Source organism: Apis florea, unplaced genomic scaffold (genome assembly GCF_048593485.1).
Source record: "Apis florea isolate Af1SG1 unplaced genomic scaffold, ASM4859348v1 contig_2350_pilon, whole genome shotgun sequence".
NCBI classification, from domain to species: Eukaryota; Metazoa; Arthropoda; class Insecta; order Hymenoptera; family Apidae; genus Apis; species Apis florea.
In genome coordinates, this window is record NW_028256565.1 from 5,271,400 (window position 1) to 5,294,190 (window position 22,791).

The window sequence follows — 22,791 nt, forward strand, 5'->3', positions numbered from 1 at the left end:
TTTTTTCTTCAACGCGTGCTAACTTTAATATTATTCGTTTATTACAGAGAGGCTTCTAATAACCTTTTATCAGCCCCGGATATTCGAAATTGCATTTTTTTTTCTTTCTTTATACATACATGTATACCTGATGCATGTTATCGTGCGTATTCTACGTTTGTCCTACCGATGTCCGTTTCGAAAACTTTTTTGAAAACTCGATCACGATTAAGCGACCCTCGGTCAAAGGCAGTGAACATCAACGAAAATTTTCAACATTCGAACGAAGGCCGCCCACTTTACCGCGAACGCATTGAAATATATTTTTATTTTTTATTCTTTTTTTTTTTCTTTTTTTTCTTTCTCGTCGCACTATCTAATTACTCTTATAATAAATAGCAAACATGTTTCATCGTGTTAACGAGTTAACGTTCTAAGCAATTATCGCAGCGAGCAAGGTTTCTTATTATTATTATTATCATCATCATCGAAATCGCGCGTTATTAAGATTAAGATTAAGATTCAAGATTTATTGCCGAATAAGAATGAACGGATGAACGGAATAAAAAAAAAAAAATAAAAGAAAGGTGGAAAAAAATCTTAATCGAAATCGTAAGTACTGTAGTATTGCAATGGAGAGAGAAAAAAAAAAAAAAAAAAAAAACGATGTTCGTTCGAATGGAATCTCGCAATTTCTAAACAAATCGAACCGTTTATCTTCTTTCCCTCCCCTTCGCGGGGGATGTAAATACGATTTCGCGCTTCCACAACTGTACAACTGCCTTGCTCTTACCGCGGCTACGTGTATGTATCCTCCTTATGTCTTATTTATTCCCTAATAAGTAAATATTCCTTCCTTAAGATCGCGATTTGGAATTTTTTTGCGATGAAAAAAATCTACGACCTCTTTCGATATATATATATATATATATGTGTGTGTGTGTGTATATAACACAATGCATACGAAACGCTCGAGAACGGTTTGTCGTCGAGGATCGCGAAAGCATCGAGGATCGTGTCCTTTCTTTTTTTTTTTTTTTTTTTTTTTTTTTAAAAGTAGTATCGTATGATAATATACGTTTATATAAAATTAGCGACATCGTTCTCTGGCGAAAGAGGAATGGCGACACAATCCGCTACTAAAATACCATAGAAACTTGTGTATGTGTATATGTATATATGCGTGTGTGTGTGTGTGTGTGTGTGTGTGTGTCCTGTTCATCGAACGATTAAATAAATACGCTATTTTATACATACGTGTGTCTGTATATATAATATATCCTTCTGTATTTTTCATCGATATATTTGATAACAGCCGTGAACACAGATTGATTCACGGGCCCACGGGATATTAGAACACGTTTCTTCTTTTTTTTTTTTTTTCTTTTCCACTTATATAACCTCTCGTTACATATGCGATCTATCCGTTAAATTATATTTTAAGGCAAACTCACTTTACTTCCTCGCACACGCAAGCTTCTCCTTTGTTCGCTCTTTGTCCTCTCCTCTTTTTGCCACCATTTCCTTTCCTCTTCTCGTTTTCTTCCCTCCAATTCTTCAACCTCTTCTTCGCTCGTTCTCAGATACATTCATTCTTTCACTCTCTCTCTTTCTCTCTCTCTCTCATTCTCACTCCCTCAGGTACCTCTAACGCACATGCACGCATTCGATAACGTCACGCGATCACGTTCGTTGTTAAATCAATCCCGGATGTGGGAGGGCGAAAGCTACCAGTAGTTTCCCGGCACAGAGTGTTCGTTCGCCAGCGAAATCGCACCCCTTCGATTCCACTTCCTTTTTGTCCTGGAAAAAAAAAAGAAAAAGAAAAGAAGGAAAGATAAATCGATAGGTTATAGATAAAAGAGTTTCTTGTCCAGCAACCTTGTTCTCTCTCTTTTTTCTTCGAAGGTGAAAAATTCGTTTGGTCGGAATTCGTGTGTATATGCATGTAGGTCTCTCGAAGACGAGTAAGCGAAGACAAAATTTTATTCCGCGCTATTTACATGGACCAACACGTCCTATATGCTATATTTACGCTTTTAGGTTTCTGAATGAGAATCGTGTCAACCGTAACACTGAACGTTCAACCTACGTTTCCATATTTCTTGCGAGCACACTTTTCCACTTTTTTTGATTTTTATCCTTTCTTCTCCTTTTGATATTTTCATTTATATCAGAGACGTATATAAATTTGTGAAAAAAATGGACGTTCGATTTTTATATTAATAAACTATAAACTTACCGAGAGAACGTTTCGTTGAGCACACGCCTTGGCGGACGCGACGAGTTTAAGATACACGCGGAGTAGGCCGACGTTTGCCGCTGAACGGGCTCCTTTTAGAAGCCCTCGATATAGCCGTAGGCCTCGAGGATCGACATAATGAGGTAGAACACCCAGAGGAAAAAAAGGATCAGCGACGTAATCACTTTTGGGACGAATGGCCCGCCGAGTTCGCCGCCAATGCTTTTCGTCCGCCTCAGTAGTAGAACTAATATTACCAGGCACGCTTCCGTGCAGAACAACGTCACGCAGAAGGCCAAGCTGTTGAGAACACGCCGTGTTATTTGTCTCTTAATACCATTTCTCAATTTCAGTTGTGACGTAATCTCTTACGATTACATTAACTTTTGCCCAATCGTATTATTTTTTCGTACACAACGATGGACAACCTGGGATTTTTTATTTTTCTTATATCTTTTGTCTTATATCCGACGAGTCGAGATCATCAAGTTTTCGAAATTGTTTCCAATTTAACGATGGAATATTTTTCTAACGATTAAACGTGAGTTGTGGTAGATCGTCAAGTCGAATAAATAAAAAATACGTTATATATTTAAAAATCATTTTACCTAATGCGTCGATAGTAAAACAAGTCTCGTATTTCATCGAGAGTACACCAATATGGAGAATCGAATCGATCGATACGAGCGCGATCGAGAGCATCATGGAGGGCCATCTGTGCGCGCATCGTGCAACTACTTCGATCCTCGGACCGTACGTCGCAGTATCTGTCAGCCAATCGAATTTATTTATGGGTTGGACAACAATCGGAGTCGATATCGGACGAATCTCGATCGAGAAGAATTCATTTATTTCGACGATCTCATCCAACCGTTTCGACACGGTTTTGTCGTTTGTTGCCGAGGAAGAAGAATTCGATATCACGGCCGTGAAATATTCTCGTTGGAGGAGCACAGCCCCAGAAATAAGACGCTCGGTTTTCCTCGCCGTTGAAATTCATGCGAGGCGGTATCGACAACCTCGCCTTACCAACCGGCGAAAATTGGGAGCAGCCAGAGAAACGTATTCGTGGCGTCTTGCACAGGGAATGCATGATTACGAGCGCGAGTAACGGCTCGACCCGGTGTGCACACTCTGTCGTGTAAATATTTCTTATCGAATGGGAGCGTTACATTTTTCAAAGAGGAAAAGAGACTCGAGTTTGGATCTTCAGATTTGATAAATGTGAAATTAAATTTTGTAATCGACAAAGAAAAGTTAGAGGAACGTTCCTTTCATGATTGTAAGCATAACAATTCGAACAATTAATTTCTTCAATCGAATAGAAATTGGAATTTCATTTTTCATGCGTGCAAAAAATTTCTATGCTTTCGATCTTTGTGTACAAAATTAAATTTTGTAATCGGCTTGCTGTACCTATTTTAAAGGATCGTTATGATTATATAACGATTTGAATTGAACACTGTGTATAAATATAACTTATATCGAATAGAATTTCACTTTTCACGCTTCACATCTTTGCAATTGTGCCATTTTTGAACATTCCGGAGAAACTGTTTCAAAATATTCTCGCACGAGAAAATGCACGATTACGAGTAACGATTCGAGAGTTGATCGAACTGCACGCCGTGTAAATATTTCTTATCAAACAGACGAGTGGCAGGAGTGTTTCGTTTTTCACGCGCGAAAGAGGCGCGCGTTCGATGTGCAAACTTTGCACGCTTTGCATCCCCGATGATAAATGCGGAATTAAATTTTCTAATCGACCGATCCGTCTAGAGAAACATCGTTCTGGACAAATTGTTCCAGAGAAATGGAGAATATTTTTTTTTTTTTTTTCAGAGGGAATACGCGAGCAACGGTTTGGAGGATTGATCGAATTGCGCACTCTGCACACCGTGTAAATATTTCTTATCGAATGGATAAACGAATGGTAGAAAATGTTTCATTTTTCACGCGGAAGGGACGTGCGCTTGACACGGTGTGCAAACTTTCCAACGCTTTAGGCCTTTGATGATAAATGTGGAATTAAATTTTGCAATCGATTTGCCCTACAGTTTCTCGATTTATCGCGTTAATCCTATAACGCGAAAAGTATACAGAATTTATTGGATTTATCGAGCGCGTGAAACGTATGATAATTTCACCGTGTAAAACGTTCATTCAGAATTTACCGATTTAAATGTACCGATTCGAATTATAATATTTCTTTGCACGTCGATTCGAAATTCGAACTTAAATAATCAAATACAAAACGGTAAATTGTGTATTCTCATTAAAATTTGCGACATTGATCCATCGCGAGTTCAAAAAATTTGTTCCACTCGTTTGAAGATCGAAATTGAAAACGAAGGACGAGGAAGAACTCGATCGAAAATCGAAAACAAATTTTTTTAATCATCGTTCAATCGATTCCGTTCCAATCCATTCGACAAATCTATAAAAACCTAATAATCTACAACAACCATTCCTCCTCTCCATTTCCAAATTTCCAAAAAAAAACAAATTTCGAAATTTATGCTTCCCATAAAAAAAACCGGCCGCCATTCTCGTTTCGTTGGTCTCTCGGAAATATCCTGAAGGATACGTCCCTGCCGACACGGGACAACAATTTTCTAGAGCACCGTGAGACACCGTGCCGAGTTCTGGTCACGTTTCAGCGCATAAATCGACGAGCACCGCCAGTTTCTCCCGCAATCTCTGACCGAATTTCTCGAGAGCATCGACTTCCCTCCACCGGCTCGAGAAATCGTAAACGGTGCCCTGATATCGAGGGGAGGATCTGTCTGACGGTCTCCTCGTCTTTCACCTGATATTGTTTCGTTTCTGTTCCACTCTTATCCAGTCCCGATGGCATGGACTGCTATCTTCCGCTTTAAATCGCGTTTACAACGAGGATTGCGAAACATCGTCCGGAATTCGTTTCGACAGTAAGCGATTTTTTTTTTACGACTGCGTGGAATGCCTCGAATTATTTAACAACAGTTACGATTTTTATTGCTCGTAAAAAAGAAAAAAAAAAGTGCAATTTGGATCTTTGGACGAAGATGGATGATTCTCCGCGAGGAGAAATGCCGAGTGGAGGAATTTCACGAGCGAAACGATTCTCTCATTTCCTATTCTCTCTGTCGAAACAGCCGCGATCTCGAAAGTTTTATCGTTTTCGTAAAAAGGTTCGTTTCGATACGATCGAATCGGCGAGCACGCTTTTCAATCATCAATGGAAAAAGAAGTTGAAAGCACCTCGTATCGATCTCTTTCATCGAGATCAATTTAAGAAGATTCTAATCTAATTTTTCCATCCTCGTGAAAAGAGATCCGATTAAATCCATCGTTATCCGAATAACAGATTATTACTCTCGAACAAGAGCGCAAATACATTTGAGATTGGATATTTTTTACAAACTTTTTTGAGAGTGACCCATAATTTCGTAATTTTCCAATGCGACTCTCCAACAAACAACAACGTTTGTTTCGCTCATTTATCCCAAGTTCTCCTCGAAAGAAAGAAAGAAAGAAAGAAAGAAAAAGCAACTACAAAGTTAAACGATATCATGAAAAAAGTAAGGATAAATCGATACTGACTTGCCCGGTTTTACTCTAAACTTGTCACCGTGCAACGCATGGTAAATGGCCGCGATGCTCCATGCAACGCCGATCCCCAGGAAGACGTTCACCGCGTTACTTCCGGTCACGTTCCCCACGCTCGCGTCGGCGTACTTGTCCTGGCATGCGGCCACCTTGCTCGCGAACGTGTCTGCAATAAAATCACACACTTGGATTTACCTCCTCCTCCTCCCTTTTCTCGCTCTTCTCTTCATCGCCCCTCCCCTTTCTTCCCTCCAATCAAATTTATCGATTTTCAATCATTCCTCGCTCGCACGAGCAACAATAGCTCGACGAGTAATCTTGTTCATCTTATACATATATATATATATATACATATGGGTACATATGGGAACAAGGAGGTTGTGCAGGATGGGTGCATATGTCTCGAGACCGAGCAAAAGCGGCAGAGCTTGCGGCGCACCGCGATTTGTGGCAACACCTTGCCACGTCGCCTATAATAGCAATTTGCAGTTTACGTGCTCGCTAAGATACCCTCGGCTACCTTATATAAAACCTGTGAATCTTGTACGAGATCAACGAGATCGTGGAGCGTTGATAAATATCGGGAAATTTTGTGAAATTCAACGACTCTTCTACGAGAGTCGATACGCGAGAGGAATCGTGCACACGTAGAGGTTGAAAAGTTTTTAACCCTCTGCGTCACCAACAATGGTGACTCTCAGGCACTATTTGGATCGATTCGAACGGCGACAATATTTATTTACGTTTGATTCTTTTTTAAATATCGCTTCGTGAATAAATTGCTTTGTAATCTTGTGAAGCGTGGAATGATATGCTATCGAATGGTTAGATTTCTTTTTTTATCTGAAATTAGATCGAATCACATTTTCGGCGTTGGTCCGAGTTTCATGGCGATAGAAATGTTACTTTCAAAGTTTCTGAGTTTGGTAAGCGTGGATGAATACGGTAATGAAATTAGTATTCGAGCAAAGATGAGTTTGATTTTTCGTTATTAAATAACGAAATTACTTCTATTCGTTAAAAAATTAACGATGAGAGAGAAGGAAAATAGTGATAGCGAAGTAGAGGTAATATATAATATATGAAAAATAAGAATAGCAACGGTTTGTAACGACATCGTGATATTTGCCAAACTTGACGAGGATGCACCTCGATAATTACTTTATTATCAAAATATCGCACAAAGCAACAATATAGATTTTTAACATTCGACAAATTTTCTTTCTTTACACGTAAAGATGCACAAAATATTAAAATATAAAAATTTTATACCTTAATTTGCGCGTGAAATCATTTTAAGTTAGCTAAGAAATTCACCGAATCGTCTCGAGTTGTTGATTCGCCCGAACGAAAAAGGCCTCAAAAAAGTTAAAGTTTAAAGGAAAACGATCGTGACCTTTTTTCGCCATCTCGATAAAGATGATCACGCGTGTGCATAAGTGTTTAAGAAATAATCGGGTTTGTCGAGTTTCCGGGTAAACCTTCCCGATTCGCAACTTTTCTACGTAAACGTGGGGATCATCGATGAGAGCGGAGGGAGAACAAATTTTCGAAAAAACTTTATCTCGAATTTTTTCATTTTCGGCTCGCGGAAAAAAAGGTAACTTCAACAATGCCCGAGCAAACACGCTCGTAGAGAGTTATGCAAAGCGTACACAACATCGTTCCAAAAACGGGATGGTATCCCTCCTCCATCCCCCTCCTCCTCGTCGACGTTTAATCGGCGAATATGTTTCGCCATATGCGTCGCCTACTACTTTCGTCAGTTCTTGTTATTGGTCGTCGCTCCTATCGCGTCGAGAACACTGTGCACAACAGCCAGCTGACGTGAATATAACCCAAGGTGTACGTAACCGTGCGTGCATGTATATACACTCGGATTAAATCCAGCCGCGTGGATTCATTTCAGCCACCAGTTTTATATATATATATATATGTTCCAACCGATCGTGCTTTCGACTGTGAAAAACTTTCACGCATACTTCGATACTGTAAACGATCGTGATTATTCGAGTCCCGATATCGGCTCGAATATTATCGAGTTTTGTTTGAAAAAGCAGAGAGAGAGAGAGAGAGAGAAGGAATTATTGGCAATCGTATTCCCCGTTTTTATCCAATGCACGTGCTTTTTCACGGTTACCTTGATACCATTCGTATACCATTTTTCCAATTGTAAAGCTTAAATCGAATAATTTAATTCGTTATTGTCCTTGCATAGATCTTTTTACGTGGCTGTTCTGGGTATAAAAGAGCAATCGAGAGAATAAGAAAATCGTGGAGGGATATTAAGTTTATCCATTTTTCGAGTCAAAAATTGAAGTATCGGTTTCCGTCCGTAATTCTTGTAAATCGCTGTGGCTCGTATTCGAATCGAAAATTCTGGATGGAAAGAACGATCGATGATGATTCGAAGATGTATCGATGATGATTAATCCACGATTCCTGTAAATCAATTTTTCAACGGGAACGTTGTTCTCGATCGAGAAAATTTGTATAATTCGCGGATTATTCGGCCGAAGGCTATTGGCTTTCCCTCGCCACGCGTTTCGCGTACTTTTACGATCGTTGCAAACTTCCTTCCTTTCGTAGAATCTCATCAATGTTTATGGCCACGAACCAAGGATTCGCTCGATCCTTCGCCACACTCTTCTTCACGAAGATCGAAATTCTCTCGTAGAATATGTCGGAGGTCCCCCTGTTCTCCCTGTGAAACATCTTATCTTATCTTATGGACTCTGAAACGACGTTCAACGACCACGGTTTCGAACACCGTTATGACGAAACTAGCCGCTTTCGTAGCCGCTTTGACTCCATTTCCTCGCTTTCCAGGAATTAGAATTCTCTCTGTTGCCGGATGGAGAGAGATTGATTCTCACTTTAATTGAACTTGAAATTATCAACCGAGTTTGATCTTTCAGCTGTATCTCGATTCACTCGCAATACAGTTTGTTCGGTGATATTATTCGTGGTCCATCTGATAAATTGAAAGATTAAATAGAAAGTTAAATTTATTTAACTTTCAAAGATTCGAGAGCTTTATATTTATATATATAAGTAGCTGGATCGACTCGATTTATATTTCGAGCTGAGAATTCAAACGGACTATTCAGACTTAAATAAATAAAACCAGGTTGGTGGAGGCTCGTTGCTGGGACGAGCCGACAATTGATCGAAATTTGCGTTCCACAAAATTGGTTAATATGATTAATGGCCGATCAAGGCCGATAATAAATTCGTGGCCTTGTAATAAAACTCGTCGAATTATCCATATTTCACTTCGATAACCGACGTTATCACGTCCACATCCCTTTGATTGTTTCGAAACGAATGAGGCAGATCGACGATTCGAGATTCGAACAATTCCAACGGATGGGGCGATTTTTCTCGGATATCTCGCGGGGGAGATTTGGAGGAAACGTTCTTTGCAGACGTTTGGATCGTGGTTAGGTACAATGGAGAGAGTTTTCACACGATAACGCGTGCAAGATTCATCCAACGATCTATCGGAGGGGATGGTATGGAGGACAGTAGGGGGTGGCCCGACCTCGAAGCGAGACCATTGTTCGAGCTCACAATGGCTAAACGCAATAAATTATCACCGACCTCTGCCGCATATCACTACCCACCTTATATAGTAACCCCTAAAATCCTCGTTGAATACGGAATACGCCGGTAAAGGCGGCCCGCTTGCGCCACCATTCCTCCATAAATTCGCGTTACCAGTGATAATCGTTCACCGTCTTTATCCATAATTTACACGATCCGTTCTTATTCCATTCATCGGTTTCATCTTGTTAAAAAGATATGCAACATTTTCAAAGCGTGATTCTTTTGCACAATTTATTCAATTAAGTTTAAGTTTAAAGTTGAATCCAACGATATTTGTCTCGTCTTCCCTGACGATTCACGACGAAGTGAAAGTTTTTCGAAACTCAAAAGAACGATCAACGTGGAGCAATTCTGAAAACAATCGACCTTTGAAATTTAATTTTTCGAACCGAACTCTTCGACAAAGTTTCTCTCGATCGAATTCGACATTTCGGGACCAAGTTAAACGAGAGAAGACGAAGAAGAGGTTGGAAAAAAATTTGAATACCGTCCGTTTGTCACTAACGGGGGTGGTAATTTTTCATATTCCCCCTCTTTCCCCCGAATTTCAAACCCCTCTTCTTCCTCGCCTCTTTCTTTATCCCTCCCCGAGGAAGTGCGGAGATGGAAGGAAACGGGATTGGCCGAACACACTGTAACCCCGCGATAAATCTTGCAAGAGATCGTGTCACTCGGCGAAACGTTCCCTCTGTCGTGGTCGAAATCGACGATCTCCCCACGGCCTCTTCCCGCCGACTCGAGAGTTCGAGTTCGAGTCGAGGAAGAAGACCGCAACGTCCGACGATTCTCCCCTGTGGCTACGTTCGTGAAGATCTTCTTGATCTTCTGAAAGTTAAACACAGAAAGGGAGAGGATGGGGGGAGAGAGGAGGAGGCAGAAACGGGTGCAATTTTTACGAGCTGCGTCAACCTTTGAAATTTTTCAAACGGTCCCCGTTTAAAAAACTATTCGAGCCACTTTGCGAAATACTTTCGCACGAACTCTATCTAAGATTCCTCTGATTATCGTTCTTTCTGCTAGCGTGATCGATTTGCGCGTGTTTAAAGATTCGATCTTTGTACACGTTTACACGTAAAGGATAATTTTTCTATTGCTATTCTTTTTAACCAATCGTTCCATAGATTCCTTTCCCTTTGGGAATATAGATCGTTTAACCATTATTCCATTTTATATACTCCTTCGAATGTATATTTTTCTTCTTCTTTCTACTCGATCTCCATCTCTTCTACGTTTTCATTTCCCCTTCGTGTCGACGATACGCTCATCGCCACGTTTTACGCGCATCTCTTGATCCAGTTTCCCTCTCCAGGATCTCCCTTTGTACCGGGAATAAACAAAAGTATCGACGAAAGAAAGAGAAAAAGAGAAAAATCCTAGCAACCCCTTTTTTCGAATTGAAATAAAAGAAAGGTAAATGGCTCGCGAGATTTTGAATTAAACGCGATAAGGTTAATTTCGCGGCACGTTTACCCTCTACGAATTGGCCGCATTCAGAGGGAGGAAGAAGGCTATTCAGGGTGGTGGTTTCGCTCGAACGCGCTTGTTCCATCCAAGGTTGGAAGGAGAGCGAAATTTGTAACGGCGCAGTCAAGACGCCCTTTTTCAGCGAACGGCAGCGGCGGAGGCGGCTTCTTTTGAATAAAATCAAGTATCGAGTTATTGTGGCGGAACGGAGGAAAGCCGCGATAAGAAGGTCTCTTTCAACGCTTTTCAAAACCAGCCTTCCCTTTTCTATTTTTCATCCTTCTTTTCAAGCCTCGTTTGCTCGGCCGGAAATTTCTTTCTCGCAGGGGTGGAGATGTTTTTCAACAGGCGGACCCCGCGTGTGCGGAATGCGTGCTCGTATAATGAATTTCTCTCGTCGCGGACAACGGGTTTCGACGATGCGGCGCTGCGTGTTTTTACACAGAAATTTTTTCCCCTCGTATCGTAAACGGCGAATGTTATAAAGTTCACTGAGATATCTATAATTTTATTATTGAACGTTGCTAGCAGTGTTGCTATTCCATAGTTGATAATCCTTTCGTTTATCTTCGATCTTCAGTTGTTGTTCAGTTGTTGTTCTGTGGCCAGACACGTGCATTCGCCAAAATATACCCATTCCAGCTAAATATTTTTATTTATTCTTCACCACCGCATAACCAGCCAACAGTGAAACATGGCGACATTGGTGCTATGCATAGGGGATGCAGTTTTAAAAAAAAAGGTTAGTCAGTTAGTTGGTGAAGAATGAAGAATTCGAACTTTGAGTGAATAAAATTATATTGGTATGGGAGTAGTTTTTGAATGAAGTGAAGGTGGTGGAACAAAAATTTACGCGATTGTACGTAAGAATATTATCACGAGTATAATTACGAAATATATTGATAATATACGTAGTAAAATGCAGCAATGGCGAAAAATTAATGTAATTGTGTTAACGTAATTGGTGTTTGTATTATCGCTCGATGGTGCTTTTTAGCATATCATTCATTTATTCTAGCACAGTTTATATTAAAATGCTCGCTGTGGGTTAAGTACCGTTCCAATTCGCAGACGAAATTTATCGCGTAACACTAATGCATATTACCGACCTATTTATATTCTTCTCATTTTTTAAAACACAGAAAATTAACGTTGAACAATTCTTCTAATTGCAAAGATCTAAAAAAAAAAAAAACGAAAATGACGACTAGCAATGACCGATTTAAATCCAAATATATCCCAAAATTTAATAGTTTGACAAAACAAAATAGCTGAAATTAAATTCGATTATTATTACCATATTACGTATCACTTTTCGATATGTACGAGCGATATTTCTAAAAGAAAAATTTCGTTTCTTCCAGAACGAACTAAACGAGTTCAAACTTTTCGAGGGGAAAAGTATCTAAATTTATTTTCCTCGGCGAACGTGTATCGAATCCCCTAAGCTCCGTTTCCAAGCCGTACCCTCGAGCCAACCCCCTGCGCCTCCCCCGACCGACGGTATATAAAGCCGGTATAATTGCAAACGTGGCGGCCAACGAATGGACCGCGAATATGCAAATGCGGCCGCGGGTGTTCCAATAATCGTACCTCGATAAAAGCACCGGCCGCTGATTTATTCCAATAATCGTAAACGAGCATGGGATGCCTGTTGACACGCCAACCCGCACGCACACCGGTGACAAACGCGTTTGCACACCGCTTCCCACCGTGCTTTTCACGGGGCAATGGTCGCCACCGCGGACGATTCTATTCGTTTCCCGGCCTCAACGCGAATAACCTACCATTCTCGCCGAGCAAACCGTGTGAAATTCATACCCCGTTTCGGATCTTTCGAAAATATATTCGTTTCGCGCGTAAAATGTTGAAGAAGAAAAAAAAAAAGAAAGAAAGACGAACGTGTCTGTTCTTTTTTTTGCTTACGAATTGATTTATCGTTCGTTATTTTACGTTTTCGAGTTATCTCGAAATAATAAGATTCGAAGAGGGTGTTTGCGAATACATACCCGTTTAAAAATGTAATTAAACACGAAGGATTTGATAATTAGATATCTCTTAGGAAAAATTAAATTTCGAAGTCGAGATCGTACGCACATTTAGTTTCGTCAATTTTCGAGGTCAAGGGGGTGAATTAACGCGCTAATTGTCCTTGAAACGCGCGCTTTCATAAAACGAAAAACCTCGCAATTCATCCCCCTAATTACACGTGATTGAGAGGTAATCTTATCTCGCTTGTTCGGATCTCGTCACCGTGGAAAATTCGTGAAAAGGAAAAAAAAAAAAAAAAAAATGAGGGGTATTCCTCCTGTTCCCCACCCAAAGAAAAAAATCGTTCAACTTACCGGGGATGCTGGTGCCGAGAGCGACGAAGGCAACCGCGGTGACCGAGTCCTTGATGCCCAGGGTGCAGCCAAAGTAGGATGCCACGTCTCCAATTACCGCCGTCACCACGCCGATCCCGAATATGCTGACGACAAAGCACAGGTAACCACCGGCGATATCTGAAAAATACGATACAATCCAGTTTAAATCGCATTGCTTGGCCGAACCTTGTCCTGTGATTTCTCGTTGGAAATTATTTCCACGGGCAGGGAGGAGGGAGGGGGAATAACGAATCTCTCGCTTCTGACCGAGAATCGTAGAGCGTAGTTGGAGATTTCGTATATTTTGGGAAGAGTATATTCGAAAATTGGACAGAGGAATTTTGTATCCACCTGGAATCGTGTTTGCCAACCAAGCATATATATAGCGTATAAATTGGATTAGTTACGTGGAAAATGTTACGTTCTTATTAACGTTCGAAATTAACGAGCTGTTTGAATTAAACAACGTTCTGTTTCCACGATGCATAACCAGGATTAAAGCGTTAATTAAGCACGCCAGGATCGTAATCTTTTTTTCCTTTGCCCCAATTTTTCCCCCCCTCCTTGTGCTTTGATCAAACCATCCCGCCATTAATCTTTGTCATCGTTTAACGAGATTGGAAATCGTGGTGCAAGAATCGAAGTATCGAGCGCATTATTATAAAGAACCAGAATGCTGTTTAACGCTTGTTTCAAATTTCAGGGATTTCGCATCCCTGTAGCATTCGAAGAAAATTGGCAAACACGTGGAATGCATCGGTTATTCGGGTATATTCGACAGCGATACGACACCGGTGTCGTGTCGCTTCCTTTAGCTTTGATTAGCGAGACTACAAACTCCGAGTGTGTTTACTAATCAGCATAAGCTCCTCAAGTTCGTGTTAAGTAAACGCGAGGGGATCGAGGATGTCTCGTCACCTGAGAATTACGTTCATCCGTTCAGAATCATGTCGGACGAGTAGATAACGATCAAATTAGTCGGTCGACGAAGTTTAATTTTTTTTTTTTTTCCCTTTTTCAAGAAAAGAAGTCTCTTTCGTGTGTATATTGTACGAATACAGAATACATTAGAATACATTACATCTGCTACAGTTCCAAGATAAACGTCACGTGTTTATATTCGAGAAAAATTACTTAACTTATCCTTTGCATCGCGGAACGAAACTTATAAAATCTTGTATATATAACAAAAAATTTTTCAATTTTTCGATAGGTTTATTTCCAACGAATATCTCGAATCTAAATCGTCGAAATTCGACTCGTCTCGATTTCCATTTGCTCCTGTTAGGGAATCGTTAAAGCCTCGATCGATATAGATACGGATTCCGCGAGGTAAATGGAAGCATCGCGTGCAATTTGCATTCCACGCATTCGCCCCTCCTCTTCCGATGCTTTTTTCCAACTCGAATTAATTCACGTCGACGTACGTACACCTCGTTCACACTTCATCAACTCCAAAGATGTACTACCTAATCGATTCTCGAGTAGATCGGAAAGGAATTTCGCCAAAATTCAACAATCCTCCCCTTTTTTGTTTTCCAAACGAAGAACAAGGTTGGAACAAAGGTGATTAAACCGATTCGTTAACGAGGAGTACTCTCTTTGAACGAAACAAAGCGGATGAAAATTACAAGGAAGTTGTACCGTTCAAGTAGGCGAGCGTTATCTGCAAGCGTTTCGGTAAATTCCAAATTGCGCCACGGTGGCGCAGTGGCTTAACTCCTCAACTTTAACGAGGAATGGCGGCTGCGGACGCATCAGCTGCACGAGAGTTTCTCGAGTGGCGAGCGTTAAATGCGACGAGTGAACTTTTCTTTTCTTTTTATTTATTGTCCTCGCGTTTATTTCGTATATCGTTGTCAAGGAGATCGAGGATCGTTCGAGATTCGAGAAGGTTCGCGCAACCGCGAGGATTAGAGAAGAAATCCTGGTGTAAACACGGCGTCTCCCCCCCACTCTAATCCTTCTCTCACCAGAGAGAATCACCTCCTTGGTGAAAGCGCGCTACGATACAAGGTTGAAACGGAGGGAAAACCTCTTTCCTCGTTACGAAACGAAGAAGATTTGGGGAAGAGGTAGGAAAAAATAATGAGAATTTTTTTTTTAGGTCGATTTCTTTCAAAATTATTGGATTATTCCATTCGGGATTGAAAATTTCCTCGATCCTTGAGGAATTTTGGCGCGGGGAAAAAATTTTAAAATAGAAAAAGTTTTTAAATTTCGGACGATGCAACATATTTTAATTTCGTATCATTCTACGAGGATCTAGGAAAGAATTTCGTATGGTCGAGGGATTTTGGCAAAGCACGCGAGAATTTTCTCTCGATTGGGAAAAGTTTTTCGTTCGTTAAAAAACTTATCTTTTGATGAAGTTTAATTTGTGCGCCTTTCGAATCCAAGTTCCGCAGAATGACTCTTCTTCTTCCGACTTTTGACTATTCTATTCGGAAAGAAAGAAAATTATGATCGAGGTTCAGTTTCGTTATCGGTAAGATCACGCCGACTTCATTACTTTTAAGAGATAGTTGGGAGTGGAGCGAGCTCGTTGATAGGAATTGCCACGGATGGAATTTTATTTTCGTTCGTTCGAAAGTTTTCTCCGAGCGTCTACGAACGTTCCCAAACTTCGTAAACAGGGTCGGTTAACCGCCACTGTTCTGGAATTTGTATCTGACGTCTGATCCTCCTCCGTCTCCTCCTTCTCCTCCTCGAGATCCTCGAAACCTATCCACCAACGAACTTCCCTCGTAGGATTTCCAAACTTCGTAACGATTGTAGTTCAACCTCAACCACGTGCGAATTCCTGCAGCTTCGCGAAACTGCTACGGCCATGCGCATACTTGACGAAGCAATTAATTCTCTTTTTTCACACGCCTTTTTCATTTTCAACATTCAAACTTTTCGATGAAAAGTTATAGAATTAACATTTCATTTTCATATTCTACGTTTCGGAATTTTTCAATTTTTTTTTTTTTTTCAATCTCTTTTGAATTCCCTTCCGCAAAAAATTAACAAAATTGCTTGGAGAACGATCAATGGACTCTCTTCTACTCCCGTAGAATACGTAGAATATTATTGAACAGGTCAAACGAGTAGAGATAAAGTCACATTGTACAAATAGAATTCCAAGCTTTATCGAGACCTTATCGTCGATGGAATGCCGATAATGGAGTCTTTCGAGGACAAATTCGGATGAGACGATGAGACTGGACACGAGGCGGAGTAACGCGGTTTGCCGATAAATCAAACCGCGGCCAGTCCATCGATGCGACCGATATTCAAGGATCGATAGCCACGAGGTGACCCGAGAACCGTAAATGAGATCAACCGACACGGATCGTCAATCGTTTCACCTTGCCCTCCATTTTCTCTTTTTTTTTTCTCGATCGATTCCTCGCCGATCGATCGTCGCGCGTTGATTCCCTAACTTCGACTTACGAAAAGTTAAATTCACCGATTTCATTTACGGTTGTCAAATATCCATTTAATTTCCTTCGTTCGTTCGAGAGGGAATATCACTGGTTCGTCGAATCAAACGTTGAAAACCGACGAGGCAGCGATCGGTAATTGAATCGACAAACTGAATTACCGACCGAAATCAACGTTAACTTTGATTATAAACACTTTCATCGTAAACTCGATTTAATTCAATCACGATCGTTTCAAAGGATAAAACATTCTCGATTCGTGGTTTCGATAATACGATTGCTCCATCTTCCGTTTTGTTCATCAAAGTTCAAACCGATCTTATTACAACATGTCCAACATGTTCACCGACCGATATACCTGGCTCTCTGTTGGCGATGACCAAGTCCCTCTCCCCGCCCATGAATTATGCGATATTATCCCTGCTAAATTCGGGGAAGCGCAATGCGGTCTCCGCGTTCCACACTGTGTCACACGAATCGTAAACTTTAACTAAACGTATTAACAGCGATCGGAATTACGAGAATTAATTTCCTTCCCTCGTGGTTTTGAATCTGGAAGAGATTCTTTTTTCTTTTTCTGCGCATGTCAAATACATATGTTGGTTGTTAAATGAACGTTGTCGTAAGATAAATCAAATATGTTTCGTTGTTTTTCGTTTCAGTGCAAAGAACTTGGTAATTCTACTTCTGGTAAAACATGAAAAGGATGAACGTGATTCGAATTTTAGTCTCCATAGTTTCGGCCATAGTTTTATATATCAGTGTTCTTGAGAATTGATCAAAAATAAATCGTGAAAATCTCTGCCCCTTGTCATTATCTCTCTGTCCAATTTATCTAGAATTACAAGCACTGTGCATCGCCTATCTCTCACCACGTACAAAGTACGAAATTAGTAAATCGCGAGTCGGCCAAAATCGAAACGAAACGATCACTTTTCATGTTAGAGATGTACTTACTCGTTCGAACTTTCGGCCGAAATCGGTAAATGTGTTTATGGTTCGTGTTCCACTAGAATCACCGGTATGCTTAGCAGATGCAGCCTCGTTAGTTTTGTTCGAACGTGACCCGATTACATCATATAAATTATACCTGCCACGCGTGACGCAAATCCTAATGTTCTGGTGATACCGATCCGCCTCCTCGTTTGAACTATATCTCGTTTCGTTTCTCCTATTTCTTTTCTTCTTCTTTGCGTTTCTTCGAAATCTACAGCATTACGAGAGAAGAACAAGAGTTGTTGAAATTACCATTTCGAAATATTTATTTCAAAAATGCTGCTATGCGCTTAAAACAATTTTGGAAACGATTTCTCATTCTTGATCTCGTTAATACCTTTCTTTCGATATTTTCTCTATTTTTGGGGATTGCATTTGAGGAGGAAATTCTCGACAAGTGAGAGTATTTTTCACAAACAGATATTCTTAACAATGAAATCAAATAAACTAAGCTTTAAAATTCGAAAGTTTTATTCTCAAAGATATTTAAATTCGATGCATACTCGAAGAATGTTCCAACGTTATTTCTTTCTAACATTTCCTTTTCTAACGTACTTTAAGCAGTAATTTTTACCACGAATTCGTCAACTTCGTTGTCAGAATCATATCTTCCCAAGAACAGATAAAAGATTCGAGAATTCTGCTCGAAGAATCTCGCGCAGGATTCGATCAGAGACCGACCCGAGAATTTCGCCCGATATTTTCTCACAGATTAAATTGTTTCGTAGATTTGACAGTACGACGAAACAGCTGGCAAAGACGGTGAATATGCATCGTTACGTCCAATGAGATCGGCTTCACAGATTGCGCGCTTTGTCAAAGTTTATCACGTTCTCGTTTTTCAGACAAAACGCGCTCGTCTCGGTAAATGATGAATCGTTTCTCTCTTGGCGAAAAAGATGGACCTATTCGGACAATCTTTTCTCTCGCGATATGATACACCAATCTCGATCCATCTCGATATATAAATATTGAATTTGCATGTTACACGAATTTTCTTGCAAACGACCGGACCTTTATTCCGCCATAAATCTTCATAAATCTCGTGACAATTGTTCGAAAAAGGGGCAGAAAGCGTCGAGGATGTCGTAATAAATCCGAGACAAATTTCGAAAGAAACGGAGGCTCGTGTTCACGTATATATTTCAAGGTTTCGAAAATAAAGGATATTCGATGCGATATCGTTCCCCTGAGCAAAATTTGATTCAGAACAAATTAAGAATAAGAGACACTTCGCGATAGAACTTGAAAATTACTTTCAACGCAGTATCCGTCAATGAAAAATTAGCAATTTCCAAAAATGGAAATACAATAATTCTCGATTCAACAATTTTTAAAAACTTTCAAATTTGCCTTGCCTAAGCAAGTATCTCGAGAATTTCAGAAACCAAAATTCAGAACGGAACAACAGATCCCAAAGACCGAGACATGCAATTTAATATCCCTGATAACAACATAAGAAAATAATTTCCAAGCGGCGGATCGTTTAATCGAGAGGATGCAGGACAGAACGAAGGACAAGCGTGGCTCATATTTTATCGTATCGTGTTTCGATTTTATTCCGCTCCTCACGGCATCATCCACCGAAGCATTCGCGACGTTGATTTATAGGCGAGCCACGGCCTCCGATACGCGAACAAGGGGAATAAACAAAGTCAAGCCCTCCCTCTGCCAGTTTGATACAGCGCTTTGGAGAGAGGGCTTTTGCCAATTCAGCGCTCTTGTGTCCGATTGTGCCCGGTAAAATAAAGCGCACACTTCTCCTCCCGCCTTCCCCCACCCCCTTGGCCAACTTCTCGCCGTTCCTTTCACCCTTTTCCAGCGCCCTCCCCTCCTTTTTCCCCTTCACACAACTCCGCGAGACAATGTATTATTCACCTTCGCATATGGCAGAAGAGACCCTTTTTTCTCACCCATCCTTTTCTCTTCGTTAATTCCTAGATCGAACCGTAGGAACGAAAACCGTGAGCTCGGGTGTGGCGCCCCTTTTTTAAAAATTCACGGATTAAACTGTGACACGGAGAAAGTGTTAAGAGAACGATCCTTCTGGATGGAATAATTGATGGGCGGATTCGAATGAATTCTTCGAATCGTTGAGAGAGATGTAGATATTTATTTCAACCGATATTTTGCAATGTGATTCGCGATTAAATTCAAAGAACGAAAGACGAGGGAAAATTTATATAAATTCTATTACTCGAAGCATCGGAACAACTGCAGATAATCGTAACTTTTTAAACGATCGAATATGAATGTAATAAATCGAGTATTTCAAATGAATTTACTTAAAGAGTAAAGTACTTTATTCCAAGTAAACTTAAATAATCTTTTCAACGAGAGTTGACTGTAACGTTTTATTTCCCTTATTGCGGCGCGCAAGTGGTACGACTACGTATCGCGTCAGACACGATGGATCGCATCGACTTCTTCTTTTGATATATATATATATATATTTTTCGAACCAAGTTTCATGGACCGAGAGAAGGAAAGTTTGGATGGCATAAAAAGACGGAAGAAGAGGGGAAAGAAATTTCGACGAAGCTTGGCTCAGACGAAAGTTAATGGTTTAACGAGACGATCGTTGGATAAAGTTGCCTCGATAGAGAATAAGGATAGCGAGAAAGCTACTACCATCTTCATTTTCCAGATATTTAAAAGTCGCAGTTGAAATCGCAGATTACAACCACCGACTCGATTCCAGACTCGAAACGAGATCTGCGATCAACTCGACAATTTTCCCCTTCCCCCTTTTACTTTCCTAACCAATCTTGGGTAAAAGTAATCTCTTTCCAAAATCAATTTTTTCTCTCTCTTTCTTCGTTTATAACACGTATATATATATATATTCGTTGCGCCGTTACGTTCAATATTCTCGATAAATCGATCGTATCAAGTGTGCCATACGCGATGTCCGCATACAACCGCGATAACACGATATTAGTTATTGCGCAATAGCAATGGTAATAGCATTGGAGGATACAATGCAGGGTGTGTCAGAGTGTGGGAGGAACTCGACGTATATGGAATATACACGGAGGTGTCCGCGCGGATTGTACAGAGTTCTCGAACGATGCTAATTGCACGGTACACAATGGACACACCGCTCCCTCCTCGTCCAACCACCTCCTCTACAGATCATTCTCTCTCTCTCTCTCTCTCTCTCTCTTCGTTACCTCCAGGCGGAGGAAATCGGACATTCGAGCCTTTAAATAATTTTCCACGTGGCGATCGCTCGTTTATCCCATCCCTCCTCCTCCAACAGCGAAGTAAACAGCTCGCGTTTTTCCTTTTCCCGGTTAGTCGGCCATTTCAACCGATTGAAAATCGGTCGAATCGATTGGAAGAATCGAGGGGGTGTGAAAAAAGATCGATTTGGGTGTGAAATGATTTGGAGGAATATTTAATATCAAGTTCGAATTTTAAGATTAATGGCAAGGTAAAATCTTCTCGTTTGTTTTCTTCTCTTGCTAATCGAGCGTGGGGTGTGTTGAGAGTCAACGATATTATGCATGCATTCAGCTCGTGTCTTTTGTCACGTTCGTTCGTTCGAAGAAAGAAAGTTTGGCCAAGATTTCCAGGATGCTGGCCTATTTTTCCTCCGCTGGTTATCCGATCCTTTCAGCCGCTCGTCGAAAGATTTACGATAAAACGCGTGACAGACGTATCTCGTCCTATCTGATGGATCATTCGCCTCTCCTCTCCAACCGTGGAGCATTTTTGGATATAACGGTCGGTCTCGGTACCGTTGATTTTCACAAGAGAAAGAAAGAAAGGGGGAGGAGTTTGATGAAAGAGTTAAAAATGAACTCTCTATAAGTGACGTTTATAATATTCTACGATTCGGATGTGGGTGAAAAAAGTGACCCATTTTTCCTAATTAGGTAGGATTAAAAATTACGAATTAGAAAAAAGCGATCGTTTCCATCGATCGACTCGATTCTATCTTCTTCGCTTCTCTTTCGTCAAAGAATATTTCATCTCTGTTGCTCGACGGGATATCTCATCAGAGAGCGAGTTTCCGTTTCATTCTTGAGGAAGAGTAAATAAAAAAGAACCACGATACCCGGTTGAATGACAATACTAAGCAGGAGAAGAAGAAGAAATTTAGCATCTCGTGCACGGATCGTTACATCGTTTCATCCATTTTCACGGCATTACCGGCTTGTTCTCGTTCAACGGGGTGAAATTCAATTTCTTCTCTCTCCCTGCGCCGGCATTACGCGATAAACAGGTAATAACGTTCGAAAAACGAGAGGATATAGCGCAATGTAGCTATACGTTGAAAATTTCCCCTACTCTATTCCTCGTTTTCGAAATAGGGGGTTAATAAAAACCCGTCTCGAGTTCGTAACCGTAATTCGTAAAAATCCGTCGCGAAGAAAATACAAGAAAATTCAAATTTCCGAAAACGCGAAAAATAAATCCTTGGATGTTCGAATACATATAATCCTCCATGCATTGAAAACGATTCATTACTGCTTGAAATTATATTGGAAATTGGAACCGTATCATACGCGTACAAACAACACCCGTTATTTACACGACAATTGAACGTGCAATCAAAATTTGCCATTTCTCCCCTAAAATACAAATACACTCTTAAATACAATTTATTCGTTTATTCGCATTCTCCATCGAGATGAAATGTTGCACTTGCTCGAGAACGAAGTTTCGTTGTTGTAATCGGCATTAATAAGAAGAAGAGGAAGAAGAAGGGAGGAGATCAGTCGTGTTCGCGGCCTGAATAAATTAAGAGGCGCCTTCGCCTCTCGCAACATCGTAATTGCACGGATATTTTTCTCAATTAAAACCGTAATTCCCGGCCAAGTTTCCGAGAGAGAGAGAGAGAGAGAGATGCGTTTACCGTAAAAATGAACACCGGTTAGTAATGTCGATCGATAACCTGCCTGCCTGCTGGGATTGCGGAGGCTGCGGAAATTACCTGCGGAAATTTCATTTCGTCGGGTTAGGCTCTAATACCGGTCGAGAGCTATTGCTACAGATCGTAATGCCGAGATACTTGTACACTCGTCCATTATAAACCTGCTGTTTATTCCTTTATAGATTTATTCTGATCCATTAAAGGTTCTCGATCGAATCAGATGATTTCTCATCG

At 40.6% G+C, this 22,791-nt stretch overlaps 1 protein-coding gene across 6 annotated transcripts in view; it reads right to left on the reverse strand.

The window, feature by feature from the left end:
* Positions 1 to 1,000: 1,000 nt before the first annotated feature.
* Calx (sodium/calcium exchanger 3) overlaps positions 1,001 to 22,791 on the reverse strand; it is an 84,318-nt gene continuing 62,527 nt past the window's right edge. For 4 of the 6 annotated variants that reach the window (XM_086904773.1, XM_086904772.1, XM_086904769.1 and 1 more), the window contains 4 exons: positions 13,231 to 13,389; positions 5,807 to 5,978; positions 2,222 to 2,521; positions 1,001 to 1,782 (listed from right to left, as the gene is read on the reverse strand). In XM_086904773.1, the coding sequence (XP_086760899.1) occupies positions 2,317 to 2,521; positions 5,807 to 5,978; positions 13,231 to 13,389 (536 nt within the window). In that variant the 3' untranslated portion in view covers positions 1,001 to 1,782; positions 2,222 to 2,316. Of the gene's footprint in view, positions 1,783 to 2,220; positions 2,522 to 5,806; positions 5,979 to 13,230; positions 13,390 to 22,791 lie in introns of those variants that run through there. The other 2 variants (XM_086904770.1, XM_086904774.1) reach the window with 2 other exon arrangements.